We start from the raw sequence: 18,916 nt of genomic DNA on the forward strand, positions 1-18,916 counted from the left end.
AGAGAGACACTTAAAGATCCAGAATTGTTTGCAAACACGATACAGAAAGTGAAGCCCAAAGATATGAACTGACTTGCCCAGGTTGAGGAAATTAGTAGAACCGTGAACGAAATCCTGATTCTTCTGATTTCCAACCCTGAGTTCTTTTTACCAAATTCACTCTTCCTCACTCTAGAGGAGCAGCACTCCTGTGGGTCTGGGGTCAGTTATTGTCCAAGCAGACAATTTTTCAAGATTTCCTAATTTATAAAAATCTTGCTATTTGAAAATTGTTTAAGTAAACAATTCATGAACGTAGGGGATAATCCAGGAGCAGCATTTATACGTGTAGAACCCAAAGAATTTATATTCTTCCTTCCTTGTTTCCACGGCACCCCAAAGTACTTCTGTTAACACTTACACCATTAATTCTAATGTATTTACATGTCTGTCACCCAGGGCAAAGGATTATCTCTTAATCATCTTTACATCCCATCTGGGCACAGTGTCCACCCCATGATTGGCAAGAGGACAATAAGTGTTTGTTAAAGGAGTAAGTCTATAAAGGATATGGAACTTTTTGCAAATAGGGAGGGGTATATGTAAAAAAAAGAAAAGCAATATTTTGTTCTGGCAAATTTTGCTACTTTTATCTTAAAAAAGGAATCACAAATATAGTTCCCATTTTACAGTCCACAGAACATTTCCCAACCAAGCTTTTTCTAAACGATAGTTTTTTTTTTTAAGCTTTTTTTTTTTTTAAAATTTTTATTTATTTATGATAGTCACAGAGAGAGAGAGAGAGAGAGAGAGAGGCAGAGACACAGGCAGAGGGAGAAGCAGGCTCCATGCACCGGGAGCCCGATGTGGGATTCGATCCTGGGTCTCCAGGATCGCGCCCTGGGCCAAAGACCGGCGCTAAACCACTGCGCCACCCAGGGATCCCCCAACCAAGCTTTTTCAAGTCAAGTTGGAGCAGCTTTGAGTAAGCGTCTGTACTTTTAAGGCCCATCTAAATGGAGTTGCCTGGCTTTCATTCTCAGAAATCATTGTATAGGATTTCTGTAGGACAAAATAAATAGACAAGCCCTGCAGGGGTATGCCAAGTTAATACATTCAATTGTGAACAGGAAAATAGCAAAGGATATTTACACGTGGAACAGGAAGGAAGTATACAGGGTGGACTCCAGCTGTACCACCTCCCAAGAAAGACAAAAAGAAAAGCCCTCGATGATTGAGTGCCTTCAGTTGGGAACATAAGTTTAGTCAAAGTCAAGGGCACTAACATTCAAACAATGAAATTTCATTCACTTGTAGACAAGGAGATTTTTCTATATAGTAGTGACATTTAAAGGGTCATAGATCATAGATTGGTCACTTAAAAATTAGATGAAAGCCATGCTGATCCTCACCGACATATAAAATATTCACTGTTTCTGGTGGCAAACTGACCTTATCCCCCGCCCCCCACCAGGCCATGAATCCCTGCTGTGAAGAATGAGGTCTGACAGCAAAATGAACCACCAGTGAGCTCTGGCTCCCAAATCCCCGTTTTTTCTGTTCCATTGACAGATGACCATATACGAGATGTAACTGCTCTAAACTTCACGAGCCTCATCTGTAAAACGGCTTGGTAATATCTTCCTTGTTGTCAGGAGTAGATAATCATTCTGAAATATCTAGCATATAACAATCCATAAATAAGTTTCTCTTCAATTATCAAGCAGGAGGTTTTTAGAGCTGGCAACACTTGAGGGGAAATGAATCATGGTGTTATTTTTTTTCCTCTTTTAATTTCACCTTCATTTTTTTCTGTTCCCCAAGAAGTGTGGTCCAGATGTTCTAAGAACCACATGTTAGCTGGCCAGCCCAGGTCACCAGGGAGAAAAAAGCTAGAGACCGTCCAGCGGACACATTTCTACCAAGCGGTCCCCACCGGGCCTGGCACTTTGTAGGTTACAGATAAACGTTTGAGCAAGAATGAGGGGAGAGGACAAAGAAGGAAGGAAGGAGGAGAGGTGGGGAAAAGGAAGGATTTTTTTTCTTCTACCATGGAGCTCCCAAGAACAGGGACTTTGACAGGCACAAAATGAAGAAAAGCAGTATGTACCCGAAGACACACCTTCCCACATAGAATTTAGCCGTGTCCCCTTCAAGAAGCTTACACGTCCTCGTTGACTCCTTTCGTGGAATAGTGAGAGAAAAACAGACTGGGAAAACCCATCCAATTTCTAGAACATGTCACTGCAATTAACATAAAAGAAGAATTAAGAGGTACCGTTTTCTTCTTCAGATGGAATGATGATCAAGAAAACGTGAAGTTTGGGGTGCCTGGGTGGCTCAGTCGGTTAAGTGGCCGACTCTTGATTTCTGCTTAGGTCATGAGCTCAGGGTCCTGAAATCCAGCTCCATAAAGGCCTCCATGCTCAGTGGGGAGTCTGCTTGAAAATTCTCTCTGTCCCTCCCCCAACTCGCACATGCTTGTGCTCTCTCTTAAATAATCTTTAAAAAAAAAAAATGAAGTTTTAGGAGAAGGCCATGTGATGGAAACAAAGGTGTGAACTCATCCTGTGTTGTGGCTTTAGGCAAGTTGTTTCACACATTGGAGCTTCTTCTCCACTTGTAAAATGTTAGAGTTGGTCCAAACAATGGTTCTCAAACTTGGCTTGCCATTAGAACCACCAGGGGAAAAAAAAAAAAAAAGAACCACCAGGGAACTTTCTACAGGTCCCCACACTCAACCCATTGTTCGTACATTAGAAACTCTGGAGGTAGGGCTGGGGCACCAGGAGTTTCAAAGCTTCCCAGATGATCTCAGTGTGCAGCTGAACTTGAGAACTGCTCCTCCAGGGGATCTCTAGACTCTCACTACCCTAAGAGGTTCTCAGACAAGCACCATAGGCATCTTGAGATCTTTTTAGTAATCAAGACGCAGGTCTTACTCCAGAGCTATGCAGTCAGAATCTGCATTTTAACAAGACCCTCCGCTAATTTGTAATGACCATAAAGTCTGAAAACTCTTCCCTTAGACTCTCTTACGTCCAGCCGTTTCATCTGCTAATGCTTTGCTTCTGGTGCTGCTGTTTGTTTTGACGTAATTTTGGATCTCAGCGCCAGGCACAATGTAAGAAAAGTTCTCTATGTGTTACAGGTATATATTCAGAAGGCACAAAAATATCCTGTCACACCTGTACCACGCAGGGGGCTCAGTGAAAATAGATTGAAAACAAAAGTAGCACTGTAAAAGGTGCGGATGATTTTATGAGATTCTGATCAAAGATTGCTTTTCCTTTGTAGAATGCTGTGTGGGCCCCCTAAAGAGCGGTGCTCTTCAAAGTCAGCAACGCCACAGTGTTATTAAAAACACCTGCCTCTACATGGCAGTTCGTATCCAGTGTCTTCTCACCTGGCAACACATCACTTCCAGGTTCCTTCTCTTCATCATGCTCCCTGACGGCGCCTTGGTTCACAGCTCCCCTCAGGAAATGATAAGTGGGTCGGCCGAGGGGAGTTTGAACACCCGGGATGTTCATCACCTCTCTTAAGCCTACAGAAGAGAAGTCTGCTCTGATAAAAGCAAAAAACAGAAACTGCACCACTTTAGAACTTAGGGCTAAGAAGGCAGGATGGCCCCCACATGTTAGGCTACTCATGTTTTATTGGGACTTTTTGGAGTAATGGTTTATTTAGAGGAGTGATCTGGATTTGCGTGTTTAGGGAGAAGTGGCGTGGCCAAAAACTCATAATTGCGGATCAAATTCAGCCTCTAGAAATGAGGTAGCAGCCAGTGTGGTGCCCGGCCCCTGCCCCCCTGGGCCTGACCATTCCAGTAGGACATTGGTAGTCAGCATCTGCAAGGCTGGGGGCTGCCTTTGGCTGTCAGCCCCCAGTCTGCCCTCACCATACCCCGCCAAAGTCCTAGGATCGGTTCTCTGCTAGGGCCTCCAGCAGTGACTGAATGCAAGTGCCTTTTGGATGAGCTCATGCAGAGACAGCTGGCTCTGGGAGATGCTCAGCAGCTCAGAGCTCCTGTTGCCCCCAGCGATGACCCCATGATCCATACTTGCTAGTTCCCTTCCTGACTTACTCCTCACTCCCCTGCCAAGGTCGTCTGCACCTCCAGAGAAAATTGCTTCCACTCCGCTCCTTGCTCCCATGGTCAGCTTGTGGGGAAAGCCACACTAAGATTTTAGATTCCATTTGCTTTAAGGTATTTGCAAGCACATGGTTCATACCTTCTGTTCTTTCCTTTCAATTTTAGTATTTTCAGTAAACCAAACCGGTTTTGGGATGAAGAGTAATGGCCTTGAAGAGGTCATCTAATTGATTACCTTATTCATGAGACTCATTTGACATCTGAAGCCACCCGGGGAGTAAGAAGAGGAGCAAAAGGATTTCCCTATCAGCAGAGCCCCAGGGACAGGGGCCCTCCTTTCCAGTTCTACACTTGTTAGTTGCATGAGCTCGGGTGAGTCGCTTACCCTGACTCTGTTTCTTGACACTTCAGAAATGGGGGAACTAATAATCACTATCTATAGAGTTGTGGGTTTTGAGCAAGATAATACACGCACAGTGTTTAGGACAGGGCCTGTCGCTATCATCTAGAAACAGCTCAGTGGTCTAGCTGGTTACTAACCAAGGACACCAAATCCATTAGGATACCTTCAACCATAAAACCAAAGATCCAGCATGACTTAGACAGGTAAGGAGATCTACTATGGTGTAAATGAAGAATCTGTGGCAAGAATCTTCCCCCATCTCCACTCCTCACATTTTATTGGCTAGAATTAAGGCATATACTGACTACATAACTAACCGGGAATTGAGCTTGTCAAGACAAACTTTCTTCATATTCTCCATTTTAAACTAAACTATTAGTTTAGTTTAAACTATTCTCCATCTAAAACTAGGTCACAGGGGGTGTTGAGAGCTATTGCTGAGTAACAGATTGTCACAGTAAGGCCTCCGCTTGGCTGACACTGCTGACGGTGGCTGAGCTCATTCGTGGATCTGTGGGTTGAGCGACTCTAGGCTTGAGTAGATAGCTCTGTTCCACCTGTTCCTCATTCTTCTGGGTTGCGGTGCTGGCTGGGGCTTGGTCTCCTTGTGCCCATGAGAGAGGCTTGGGTGTCTTATGGCCTAGGCTTGGAACTGGCAACTGGTTAACTTCTGCACATATGCCATGGGTCAAAGCAAGTCACAGCCGAGTCCCAAGGGACAATGTGGGGTCATAGGTTCTGCCCACTGTGAAACCAAACGGTATAGATGCAGGGGAGGGGTAGAGGAGGGACCAGTTGTGTTTCTGCACCGGTTACTATATCACAGTATCGTCTTGTGGCCCCATGTGAGCAGGCTGTTGCAAATGAGCATGGGAGGTCACCTGTCAAATGAAGGGGTTGCACAGGACCTGGTGACTTTCCAGCTCTAGCAGCCCACGATTTGCAGTTGGTGGAAGAAAACCTAGCAAAGTATGAAAACATAAACAAAAGTCGTAAAGGAGTGTTCTGAACCAGCATCCTTGGTTCCCGCTTTGACTTAACCAAATTCTGAAATCCCAGCGCAAGTATCGCCGAAACCTGCCGCAAGCAGCCGTCTGAAACCTGGCACGACCGGGGGACTCTGACCGGAGTGAAGTGAACCGAGTCGGGGGACGGTTTCCCGGCGAGCGCGAGCGCGGAGGATGCGCGGGTCGGGCTGGAGGCGGGTCCCAGCCAGATGTGCACGGCCCGCCCCGCCCGCCCGCCAGCAGCACCCCGAGCCCGAGCCGCGCCGGCGCCCCCACCGCCTGCTGGGACCGCGCCGGAGGAGCGGAGGCCCCGAGGGGACAGAGGACACGCAGCGGGAGGCCCCAGCCGAAGATGCCGCCGCCCTGGGCCCTGGCGCTCCCGCTGCTGCTCCCCTGGGTGGCAGGTGGCTTAGGGAACGCGGCCAGGTGAGTGTGTGCTCTCGCCCCGCCCGGGCTCCTCGCGGCGGCGGCGGCGGCCCTCCTCGGTCCCTCCAGGCACCCCTGCCCGGGTGGGGGGCTGCCGCGCTGCGACGCCGTTTCCCCGGGTGCCGGCCCAGGGCGCGCGGGCTCTGCTCCCCGCGCCCCTTTGGCCGAGGCTTGCCCCCGGTCCCACTGCCCCAGCTGCGCCCCCCCTGGCGGCGGCGGGCGGGTTACGGGAGGAGGGCGGCCCTGTGCGCAGCGGGCGGGTGCACCCTGGCTTGGTGGCCCCGCACGATCTGCTGTGCCGGCAGAGGTGCGAGTGCCAGTGGGTGGGTGGCATCCGTGCCCGGGGGGGTTGTGCTTTCCCTTCTATCTGAAGGGCACCCACTGAGGTTGCTGGGGGAGGAGGGGGAGAAACGGGAGCACAGAGGAAGCTTTGCTGTGCTTGGGCTGAGCCGGCCGGGAAGGAGGCTCCTCTACGCAGTGCCTTTCTGATGGAGGTTAATGAACTGGGAAGAAAGGATGTGGTTATCACATGAAATCGACTGATTTTTCTTGCCGTGGCAATTTAGAATCTGAAGCCGTGTCTCTACTGTTGATAAACTTCTCGAAGTCCTGAAACTTATTTTTCCTGAGATCAGCAAAACCACTTAGGAAGTACCTGCATCCTGTCCTGGCACTATTCCAAACACTTTAGGACTATTAACCCAGTGAAAAACCCATAAGTGTTCTGTATGAGAAGTACTATTATTGTAATCCTCGTGTGGCAGAGAAGAAAAACGAGGCACGGAGAAGTTGAAGGACTTGCCCAAGGAGGCACAGCCAGTGAGTGATGGAGCTGGCATTCGGACCCAGGCAGTCTGGCTCAGATCCCTGCCTTTCTCCGGTGCGCTAGGGCAGCCTTGTAGGAATCAGTCACTGGAAAAGCTTTCCTGGTTCTTTGGCTGCGGTATCTTGTTTTCTGAGGTGTCCACTAGAGCAGGGTTTCTCCTCCATGGCACTGTTGACCTTTTGGGCTGGGCTGGATAATTATTGGTTGGGGCTGGTTGGAAAGCTGTCCTGTGCGTTACATGATTTTGAGCATTATCTTTGGCATCTACCCACTAGATGCCAGGAGCAACCTCTCCACCCAGAATGTCACCAGACATTGCCCAAGGTAGGGGCGGAGGGGCAGTGGTTTGCAGAATCCCTGCCTTATGGAGATTTTTCTAGTCGACAATTCCTGGGGAGAGCCACCTCAGAGCCTTGGTTTGGAACAGGCTTCTGAAAGGTGAGCCTGTCTATCTTGTTTGACTTACAGAAAAAAAAAAAATCTTTCATCAGTCAGCCACAGTATTAAGGGATTTTGAAGTTCAAACAGAACAAACCTCAAACCAGGTTCTGAGAATGTATGATCGTAAGTTTCAATTTCCTTTCCACAATAAAAATGTAAGCAGATGCAATTTGCTCATAATCACATTCTCCTTGAGCATTGGAGGTTCTTGTATTGCTAGAAAGCCCACTTAAGAAAGACCAAATGCTTTTGGGAGATGAGATTAGCAGTTCCTTAGCAGCCGGCAAACGGACCTCCAAGAGCCTCACTTTCAAAGTGCCACCAAATTAAATTAAAAGCCGAAAAGCCCCCCAATAAACCAAGGAATATTAAAATGAAGAATCCGTGTCAGGATTCTGCAGTTCTGTGGTTTTCAAGATGTGAAATGTGCTTTCTTTGCACAACGTCAGGTTCACACGCTGGTGTGTTTATTATCTGCTCAACAGGCTTGGCAATGTCAAGTGGTCAGCTCTTCGGGAGCTGCCCAGACGCCGTGTTTCATCAACTCCAGCCTCCACATGAGGGATGATACCTCTACAGAAAAGGCAGAGACACTCGCTACAGAAGAGTGTGGACACTGCTTGTTTCCTGGGACTTCCCAACTTAAAAACTGTGACTGATATAGGAATTTCTAATATAAGCACTGGGTTGCTTTTTTAAAAAAAAAGATTTTATTTATTTATTTGGCACAGAGAGAGAGCACAGTAGAATGGCAGGGAGAGGGAGAAGCAAGCTCCCTGCGGAGCAAGGAGCCAAGACTTGGGGTCCATCTCAGGACCCTGGGATCATGACCTGAGCCGAAGGCAGACACTTAGCTGACTGAGCCACCCAGGCTCCCCAGGGGTTTTTTTTATTATTGAATTACTACATCATAATTTTAGTGATCCAGAGAATTGCATGCCACCTCAATGGTGCTTAGTGCATTGTAAATAGGTAACACTCATCAAATGAATAAACCATTAGCAGCATATATTTTCCTGATCATAAGCATCAGAATTTGGCTTGAACCCTGTACTTTTTGTTTTTATTTCTATTTATTTGTTTATTTACTAGACAAAGAACCTGATTAATAACCTTGTTTCAAACTTTATTCCCAGGCTTCGTCAGCTTAATTAGCTGCAAAGAATGAATTGTGTCTAAGCAAAAAGCTGAAAAAGAGCTGTAGTGTCCAAAGGGCTTGGGTTTAAAAATATTTAGAGATCTAGGGGCACCTGGGTGGCTCAGTCAGTTAAGTGTCTACCTTCGGCTTGGGTCATGATCCCAGGGTCGTGGGAGCAAGCCCCACATCAGGCTCTCTGTTCAGCAGGGAGTCTTGCTTCTCTCTCTCCCTTTGCCCGTTTCCCTGCTTGTGCTCTCTCTCTCTCTAATACATAAATAAAATATTTTTTAAAAAGTTTAAAAAACATTAGGGATCTAGATCTTATCAGAGCCATGAACAAAATTTTAGAAAAACACTCATAAAAATAACAGCTCCCAGTCACTTCTTCAAGTTCTCTCTTCTGCAGAGGATGATGCAATTCAACTTGCTTCATTCTTAGAAGCTTCGTCAAAATTCTCCTGAGGATCTGAGACTTCGCCGTCCTCCTCCCCAGTAGGCAGCGAGTGGTGCTTTCCCATCCACAGGGTGTGTGGGCAGAGCTTCAGCCAGTCTTCTTAAACTAGCCAGACTGTCTGCACCCAGCTGGTGTAGGATCCTGGGGAGCATTTCTGTGGGCTGCTCTGTCTCAGTGCCACCTGGAATGGACAAAGCGTCCGTTGCCGGGAACACCTGCACTTCAAGGTTGGGAAAGTGGATCCTAGTTCCCGGGAACACCTGCACTTCAAGGTTGGGAAAGTGGATCCTAGTTTCCGGCTTTGTGAACATGTTCACTTCTCCAATACCAGAAGGTATTGTCTACCCCTTCTTTCAGGAGAACTGAAGCTTTTTATCCCGTACTGTAGCGCTTCAGATGAACCACCTTCTTTCAGTGGCGGTTCCTTCCCCACCAATGCGCACCAGTGCTTGCATTTTGACTAGTTTCTCCTGGTTTGTGATAGTTTCTTTCATCTTGCTGGAACAGAAATGGGGCTGCGCGGGGTACTAGGGTTGGCACTCGGGGGTGTCGGGTGGATCAGCTGAGATTAAGTCGAACCTAGACTTTTTTTTAATTTTTAAATTTTTTGCACTTGAGTTCAATTACTTATTTATTTTTATTTTTAAATTTGTATTTAAATTCAATTTGCAAACGTACAGTATAATACCCAGTGCTCATCACACTACATGCCCTCCTTAGTGGCATAGGGTGGTCACCCCATTCCCCCTCCGTCCTCCTCTTCCATAACCATTTGTTTGTTTCCCAGAGTTAGGAGTCTCTCATGGTTTGTCCTCCTCTCTAATTTTTTTTTCAAACTGTATCCAGCTTTATTAAAGATACTTTTCATAAACAATCATAGTATTTCAGGCAGGACATGGGCGGACGATCGTTAACAGTATACAACAACTTTCAAACTCCCTTCTTCAATGGACTACCAAAATCAGAAAGCCACCATAAAACCCAATGAAGTCTTCATGTGATGCTCTGAACAGGGAAAGTTTAGAGTGAGGGTTGACAGTTCACATTTAGCATGTTGTTTAACAACTTTTCACAAGCTGACCCTGACTTTCAGGAAATGAAATGAAAATGGCAGAATTATCAATCTGAAGATCCACAAGCTAAAAAAAGGAACTCTTTTGAGGGACGCCATCTCAGTGGTGACACTGTAAAGTCCAGATTGCCTGACATACTGGGAACCATTTCATGGGGTCAGGTTCCAACAGGTCTCTGGGTTTAAGGGAGTCAAGTCTATCTTGAAGGCAGAGAGGGAGAAGAGGACATAACTGAATTTTAGTTTTTCCACACCACCAAGGTGGCCCATGTGTGTCAACATCAAGGAATCCCTCCTCCTGGGAGCCAAGAGGAAGTTTCTCAAAACTAGAAGGGAAAGGTGTTTTTCCCCCTTGTTACCAATCTAGCTTCCGAGATATTCTATTGGTGACATATGCCCTTCCCCCAAAACAACAATGAAGTGTTCCGTGTGCTAACAACATAGCTTAAAAAAAAAGTAAAAGTAAAAAAAAAATTCTGCATTTTTATAAAACTTGATAAAAAATAGTATTTCAAACTGTACAGTCACCAGAAGTACACAGTTATCAAAAATGCACACACTTCACTTGGCATCTCCAGCACTTCAGCTTTCTGTGCCTGGTCTGTTTGGGCATCTCCATTTTCTGCAGGGTTATTTCCATCCTTGCCAACATCAGCTTTCCCCTTTTTCCCTTTGGTGCCTTCTCTCCCTTCTTTGCAGGGGCCTTTTTAGGCTTGGGCTCTTGCTTTGGAGGAGCAGATTTAGCAGATAACCTTGCAGATCTTCTCTGGGGCTCATCCTTCACCTTGGCTTCATCTCCTTTAGCATCCCCTTCAGCCTTTCTCTTGGGCATGGTAGCAACAGTGGCAGGATGTAAGCGCTGGACGCAGGGATGCAGCGGCACGCAGGCTTTGGCCGGTCGGGGGGTCGTTCTCGCCTCTTCTCCTCCTCCTCTCTAATTTTTTGCCACTAAGTTTCCCCCCCTTCCCTTATGGTCCCTTTCACTATTTCTTATATTCCACTTACGAGTGGAAGCATGTGATGGTTGTCTTTCTCTGAATGACTTATGTCACTCAGCATAATACCCTCCAGTTCCATCCACGTTGATGTAAGTGGTAGGCATTCATCCTTTCTGATGGCTGAGTAGTATTCCGTTGTGTAGATATAGACCACATCTTTACCCATTCATCTGTCAAAGCACATCATGGCTCCTTCTGCAGTTTGGCTATTGTGGACATTGCTGCTGTGGACATTGCGGTGCAGGTGTCCCATCGCTTCACTACATCTGTATCTTTGAGGTAAATCCCCAGTAGTGCGATTGCTGGGTCATAGGGCAGATCTACTTTTAACTCTTTGAGGAACCTCCACAGGGTTTTCCAGAGTGGCTGCACCAGTTTGCATGCCCACCAGCAGTGCAAGAGGAACCCTAGGCTTTTTTAATGCCTTTTGGGCATTGGGGCTATTTTCCAGTCTAGAGCATTTATTGATCTGAATTCCATCTCCACAGGGTTCCAGGATCTAACACTGACATCTTTTGGCCTTGAGCACATAGGATAAATATTAATTTTGCTATTCTTTGCAAATTTCAGGTGATTCCCTATTTATAACGTATTTCTGCTATACATTCTTTTCTCTCTATTGAAATCAAATAATGTGAGAGGAAGGAATGACTGGGTTTATGCTGAGGGTCTGCACTCAGGGAGAGATTCCTGCTTTCTATAAATCACACCTTTGTGGAGAACAGATTCTTCTCATAGCCCTGTTAAGGAAGTGCCACTGTAATAATTTTCCATGAGCTTTGTGGCTTTTAAAAAACACAGGTGGCAAGTGAGTCTTAAGGGGCTAAAATTAAGGTGTTGGCAGGGCTGTTTCTTCTGGAGGCTCCAGGGGAGAATCCGTTCCTTGTCTCTTATAGCTTCTAGAGACTTCCAACAATCCTAGGCTAGCAGCAACATCACTTCAGTCTCTTCTTTGTCACTTGGCCTTTTTATCCTCTTAGTCCCTTTCCTCCCTTATCTATGAAGAAACCTGTGATTATACCAGGCCCACCAAGATAATCCAGGATGGTCTCCCTATCATAAGATCCTTAATTTGATCACATCTGCAGAGTCCCTTTTGCCATATAAGATAGCATTTACAGGTTCTGAGGATTAGGACCTAGACATCTTTGGGGAGGCCATTATTCAGCCTTGCACAAGAAGCGTGAACTGCAAGTCGGTTGCTCTTGGTTTTATGGGTTGAATCTTATTTTGAAACATGATTCTAGTGATTTGTGAGTGGTTGAGGTATCGCTCATCTCTTATTCTTAAAACTAAAATTTGTGAGAATATACCCAAATGTTCAGTTACAACATAGAAATAACTTCTGAGCAACTTTATTTCAATAGTTTCATTGGTTTAGAAGATATTATGGTCCTATTTATATGTGATTAATGTGCATAACCCAAGGTTGCATGAACATTAAAATGAAAATATTATCTAGTCTTCATAAATCAGATTGACGTTCAGCAAATATTGATGAGCCTCTACTATGTGTCAACACTTTTTGGTGTGATTTCAATCACTTTTCTCAACCCTAAGAAATAGATATTGTGCCTATTTGACAGACCTTGGGGTGAAGAAACTTGAAGAAATTCAATGAATTTCCAAGGATTTTATTTGATTTTCTGCTTTAAGAGCAGTGACATTCCAGTGTTTCAAATTTATTTCTCGAAAGTATCGGATACTTTTTTTTTTTAAAGTATTGGATACTTAAAAAGCTGACATTTTTTCAAAATGCCTTCTCATACATTATCACCAGTGATCTTGTTTAGCTAGACTCTTGCCCAGTATGATCCAGGGATGTGTGTAGAATAAGTGATGAATGTCCGAGGCTCCACCCTCCCCAGTACCACCTCCTTCCTCTAAATTTACATTCTCTCAGAAGCAGACCCTGAGATCAGGATTTGAGTGTACCTGGTTTGTTTGTGAAATGACCCCAGAAAGTTCTAGTAGGAAAAGAAATGTTATGGAAATAAGTTATCACTGCGATTCAATCCTTCTGGGGAATTCCAGAAGACAGTAGGACACAAGCCTTAGAGCTATCCCTCCCAAAGGCAAGGGAACTGGGGTATTTATACTCTCATCAGTCATTGGTTGAGAGCTTTTGAGGAGGGGCCATGTAATAGGGATCTTATTACTTAGAAGGGGAGAACCGGTATTGAGGTACCACTTGCAATGTCGGCCATGTGTAAATTACACATGATATCCAATTTACGGATGAAGAAACTAAGTTTCAAAAGAATAAAAGATTAAATGATTTGCCTAAAATATCACAGCGAACAGGTGGCAGATTGAGAAGCCATGATTATCTCTTAAGGATAATTAGATCACTTTCCATGGGGTGTTTTGTCCAGAGTAATCAGCCATACTCCCAGTTTCATCAGTTAACTTGCTGGGTCTCAACATACTGGTTTTAATAACCTGTTTTAAATCAGAAGGTCTTGCTTTTGGAAACAAAAAGTGAGGCAGCCGGGGTGGCTCAGAGGTTTAGCGCCGCCTTCAGCCCAGGACGTGATCCTGGAGCCCCGGGATCGAGTCCCACGTCGGGCTCCCTGCATGGGTCCTGCTTCTCCCTCTGCCTGTATCTCTGCCTCTCTCTCTCTCCTCTCTGTGTTTCTCATGAATAAATAAATAAAATCTTTTTTTAAAAAAGAAAACAAACAAAAAGCAATACTCCAAAAGTAGTTAAAGTTAATCTGCTTTAGTTCAACATTAATAGAACAAATGACATGCCCAAACATTCTCATGAATGCCAGAGATACATACCTTCCTGCTGCCCCCACTAGACAATGTTGTAGGGCAGGCAAACTATCTGTTGTTTTTGGTGAGTGGGGTGCAGAGTCAAGGTTGTAACTCTAGGTTCTAGCCCAGTTCCTGGCACGTAGTAGGTGTTGAATAAAAAAATTGATGCATAGTGAATGACCACAGGACAATGGTGGAGAGGCAAATAATGTTATTTACATACAAATAACATGTTTATACTTCTATGTATATGAGCATTCAAAAGAATGAGTATGTATATTTATGTTTTTACATATTACAGTTGACCTATAACAGAGGTTTGAACTACAGAGGTCCACTTACACATCGATTCTTTTTACAGTATAGCACTGTAAATGTATTTTTTCTTCCTTATGATTTCCTTAATAACATTTTCTTTTCTCTAGCTTCCTTTATTGCAAGAATACCATATAGAATACATAAACAAAATATGTGTTGATCAGCTGTTTTATGTTATTGGTAAGGTTCAGTCAACAGTAAGCTTTTTTTTTTTGATGTTTTATTTATTTAACAGAGCGCACTAGCAGAGAAAGTGGCAGGCAGATGGAGAGGGAGAAGCAGACACCCCGCTGAGCAAGGAGCCCAAAAGGGGCTCGACCCCAGGACCTTGGGATCATGACCTGAGCAGAAGGCAGACACTTAACCGACTGAGCTGCCCAGGTGCCCCCAACAGTAAGCTTTTAGTAGTTAAATTTTGGGGGAGTCAAAGGTTACACAAGGATCTTTGACTGCGCCAGGGGTCAGCACCCCTAGCTCCCACGTTGTTCACAGATCAACTGTGTATATACACACATGTAAAACTGTGTGTGTGTGTAGAGAGAGAGAGAGAGAACATATAGAACATATGAAACATTCCATAGAAATCAGATAAGAGGACTGTAGTTCGCATGAGTCAGGGAAAATGGAGGACAGGGGATGACATTTAGTTTGTTCTTGTGGAATGAACGTGAGCCCACCTGATAAAAAACAGGGGAGAAGATGATAATTGCAGTACTTACTTCATAATAGGTATTTCATAGGAATGAGTAAATGGCTGGCTGGACTGATACGTACCTGCAAACCGAACGTAAAAAGACTTTGGCTCCAGCTGGGAAGTGAACTGGCCAGCTCTAGGGGCATGAGCCAAGTGTTGGCAGAGAAGGCGGGCTGGAAGTAGGGTGCAAGGAGCCCTGTGTGCTGAGCCAAGGAGCTCAGACTTTGCTGTGAGAGCCAAAAGCACTGCGGGCTCTGTTCTGTAAAGATGACCCCATCGTGACCAATGCACGCTCAGAATGATCACCCGGTTGCACAGAATTATCTTTAAGGTAATGAACCATTGTTTAGTGGTATTGGCAGCATTTTCCTTTCCAAATGCACATAATAGCAGTGGCTCTTACAATCCACAGCATCTCAGATTTGATGAATACAAATGCAAAATTAAAAAGCAACATACCTGAGCAGCAAATCTCTTTTCAAAGCTCACCCCCTTTACTCTTCCAGTATTCCCTTTGCTTGGTTTCTGCACCACGTGGATTAGTCATCTATTGCTATTCAGCAAAATATTCCAAAACTCAAGAGGTTTAAAACCACATTCAGAGGGGATCCCTGGGTGGTGCAGCGGTTTAGCGCCTGCCTTTGGCCCAGGGTGCGATCCTGGAGACCCGGGATCGAATCCCACGTCGGGCTCCTGGTGCATGAAGCCTGCTTCTCCCTCTGCCTATGTCTCTGCCTCTCTCTCTCTCTCTGTGACTATCATAAATAAATAAAAATTTAAAAAAATTTAAAAAAAAACACATTCAGGGAGCTCTGGAGCACTGTAGCTGGGTGAGGCTTGGGGCTTTTCAGGAGGGAGGGTGGGCCAGTGCTGGAGTCCTCAAAGGGCTTGAGTCCAGAGGGGGCTCTGCTTGCAAGGTGGCTGCTCACCTGGCTCCCTAACGCAGGAGACCTGAGCTCCTCCCTGGCTGGTGGCAGGAAGCCACAGCTCCTCACCCCTTGAGTGTCCTCGGCCCGGCAGTGGGCTTCCACATTGCAAGAAATCTGAGAGGGAAGGCCAGAGTTGCTCTCCCTTCTGTGCCCTCATCTGGGAGTTGCCCCCCATCACTCCCGCTGTGACCCCTTTGCATGAAGCCAGGCAGCAAGTCAGTCTACGCCCACAGAAGGGGAGGGGAATTAGGCTTCACCTCTTGGAAGGTGGAATAGCAAAGAAGTTGTGGGCGTATTTCAAAACCACCACATCAGGCTTTCTGGTTTTCCTTCTAAGTGACTTTTACCAGCCTCTCTTTCCACAGAGCTCCGTCTCTAACCTGATTTCCTTCCTTGTCTCTACTTTCTCCGGGTGATCTTTCCAGTCCTGGCTTTTTCACCACCATGTGTATGTAGATGACTTGGAAATGTGAATCTCAAGTGCCAGGCTCTCTCTGCTGCATTTTTTTTAAAAGATTTTATTCATGAGAGACACAGTCAGAGACCTAGGCAGAAGGAGAAACAGGACTCAACCCCAGGATCACGATCTGAGCCAAAGGCAGATGCTCACGCACTGAGCCACCCAGATGTCCCTCTCTGTGTTGCATTCTTCACCTAGCCATTGGGATGTCCCATTATGCTTAAGACATCCCAAACAGAGCTCCAGATCAGCTCTCAGAACTCACTGCCCCCATCTCACCCATTCCCCCAATTCTGGAACAAACAGTATCCAGACTGGGGCAAGCCGAAAACCTGGGTGTCGTTCCTGACCACTCACTCTTGTCCCCACTTGTATTCAGTCTGGTGCTAAATCCTGTCACCGTGTCTTGAACCCATCTGCTCTCTCCTCTGCCTGTCCCCACCCCACCACACACCATCTCTCTCACCTGAAGCCCGCAAGAGCTGCCCTTTGCTGCTGCTTTTGCCTCCTCTCGCTCATGGCCCAAAGTGCTCCTCTTAAAATTTAAATCATCGCATTAGCCCTCCCTTAAAGCCTTTCAGAGACTTTCCATTGGATTCAGAATAAAATCTGTCCTATTTAAGATGGCATGCAGGGCCCCGTTGATCTGGCGTTGCCTGTTTCTCCGACGCCCCATCCTGTGTCATTCTCCATCATGCTTGCTGTGGGTGGAAGCTGAAGGAACTGTCTAGAGGACACCTGCTTCGCCGGCTACCTTCTCTTCCTCGTCTTGCTTCCGCACTCTCCTGCCTGCCTTTACCTTGTACACAAACCACTTGCACACACATCCTTGTCTCAGGCTGCGGCTGAGGGAACCCAAACCCAGACCCTCCCCATGCCCAATTCCACCTAGCTCCTGAGAGAAGGGAGAGAAATGGAGGAAGCAGTGAAGGCATTGAGTTTGGCTCAAGCGTCCATGACATGGTACACAGCTGATAGCCAGGCATTTGTTGACGAGGCTCTTAAATGCCTACCCATCGGGGAAGGTGACATGCTTTGGGCATCACTGGGCCCATTGGGTTTGGACTCCGTATGTTGAAGATGGGCAGAGAAACCAGAATTCAGTCTTAACTGGTTCGGTACAGTGGACTTACCACACTGGGCACTCTGATGAAAACAAAAGGAAATAGGACATGGGGATCCCTGGGTGGCGCAGCGGTTTAGCGCCTGCCTTTGGCACAGGGCGCGATCCTGGAGACCTGGGATCGAGTCCTGCATCGGGCTCCCGGTGCATGGAGGCTGCTTCTCCCTCTGCCTATGTCTCTGCCTCTCTCTCTCTCTCTCTCTCTCTCTCTCTCTGTCTGTGTGTGTGTGACTATCATAAATAAATTAAAAAAAAAGAAATAGGACAAAGAACGCTCATGGCTGGACCTTATGGTCCCTATTCTGAAAAAAAAAAATTACTTCATTCGTTTGGCCATATTTAAACATCAGCCAAAGAAGTTTTAACTTCTCAACTTGTCTTGGAGAAAGAATATCCTAAAGTTTCCTGGAACCTGACCGTAAACAACCACACTGAGAATTCTGGCACCATATAGTTTTGCAGAAAATAAGGAACCCCATAAAGAAACACTACACTACTTACACAATCCCTGGAATGTTTTTAAATTAACTTCAGCTGTGCAGACGGCAATTCATGATTAATTTGGTCAGTGTAGACAGCAAGCTGAGTAATGCAGTAGAGGAACTGGGACAATTCAGCATTCAGTGCAGACTCCTGCAGCTCTGGGCATCCTCTGCACAGAGACTTGCTCATCTGCACGGACACCTCCGTGCCTCGGGACCAGGCTCCCTGGGCCTTCCGTGTGCCGAATGGTGGCAAGAGAGATGGGAGAGAGCGAGCTGCTGGCCGGCCCAGTCAGACCTCCTGAGATGGCAGGTGATGTGGCTGAGGTCATTTCGTTCCAAGATTAGGAGTTCTCTTTCTAGGTTCATAAATTCCTTTTGATTGATTACTTCACGTTTATCGGGTCCCATGAGGTTAGGTCAGTCCAGCTAAATGCACACTAGCTCGTTTACTCAGACATCTACTCTATTCCAGTGACTGATACTATGCCAGAACCCTGCCTCCTTGATATCTTGGAATGCGCTGCTCCAATTTTAAAAAATACGTGCTTTGCTAAATATGGAACTAAGTGCAATTCATATTGATAGTTTTATAAGATTTTTATTTTTATTTTTTAGAGAGGGGGGAGTGCGGAGAAGGAGAGAGAATCCCAAGCAGCCTCCACGCCCAGTGCGGAGCTCAATGCGAGGCTCGATCTCACAACCCTGAGATCATGGCCTGAGCCAAAATCAAGAGTTGGACACCCAACTGGCTAAGCCACCCGGGCGCCCCTTATAAACTTCTTTTTGCATGAATAAATTCATGTATGAGGAAAAAATCGTGTGCAGTAGACTTTAGGAAAAGAAATGATTTCTTGAAATTCTACTCTTTTGATCAGGCTAGGCTAATTTCTACATCAGACCATCTCAAAATTGCAGTGGCTGAACACAGTAAAGTTTCCTTGCCTGCCTTGACGTCCAAGGCATGTTTGGGAGAGTCTGCTGCATGCTTTCACACAGGGCCAGGCTCCATCTTAAAGTGCCATTTCCTCCAGGTCGTCAGGGTCCTTTTTATTCAGTGGGCTGATAGAAAAGGAGCGTGTCAGAGATCCCACGGGAGGTTTTGTGAACAGGCTTGGAGGTGGTCTGCCCACTTTCCATTGGCCATCTGGTCATGTGGCCCCCCCTAACTGGCAGGCTGGCTGGGGAGCATAGTGCAGCTTTTGTGCCCAGGAGACACAGAAATGGATTTGCTGAGCACTAAACCTTCTCTTCCGTGATCACTAAATGGTAACATGAAATTACCGACATTTGGCCATTTTTAACTT

The 18,916-nt window shown here is 46.0% G+C and overlaps 1 protein-coding gene across 3 annotated transcripts in view; it reads left to right on the top strand.

The window, feature by feature from the left end:
* Positions 1-5,718: 5,718 nt before the first annotated feature.
* Positions 5,719-18,916, top strand: part of EGFL6 (EGF like domain multiple 6) — a 70,170-nt gene continuing 56,972 nt past the window's right edge. For all 3 annotated transcript variants that reach the window (XM_055339167.1, XM_055339168.1, XM_055339169.1), the window contains exon 1: positions 5,719-5,911. In XM_055339167.1, coding sequence (XP_055195142.1) covers positions 5,838-5,911 — 74 coding nt within the window. In that variant the 5' untranslated portion in view covers positions 5,719-5,837. The remainder of the gene's footprint in view (positions 5,912-18,916) is intronic.

The sequence above is a fragment of the Nyctereutes procyonoides genome, unplaced genomic scaffold (genome assembly GCF_905146905.1).
Source record: "Nyctereutes procyonoides isolate TBG_1078 unplaced genomic scaffold, NYPRO_anot_genome, whole genome shotgun sequence".
NCBI classification, from domain to species: Eukaryota; Metazoa; Chordata; class Mammalia; order Carnivora; family Canidae; genus Nyctereutes; species Nyctereutes procyonoides.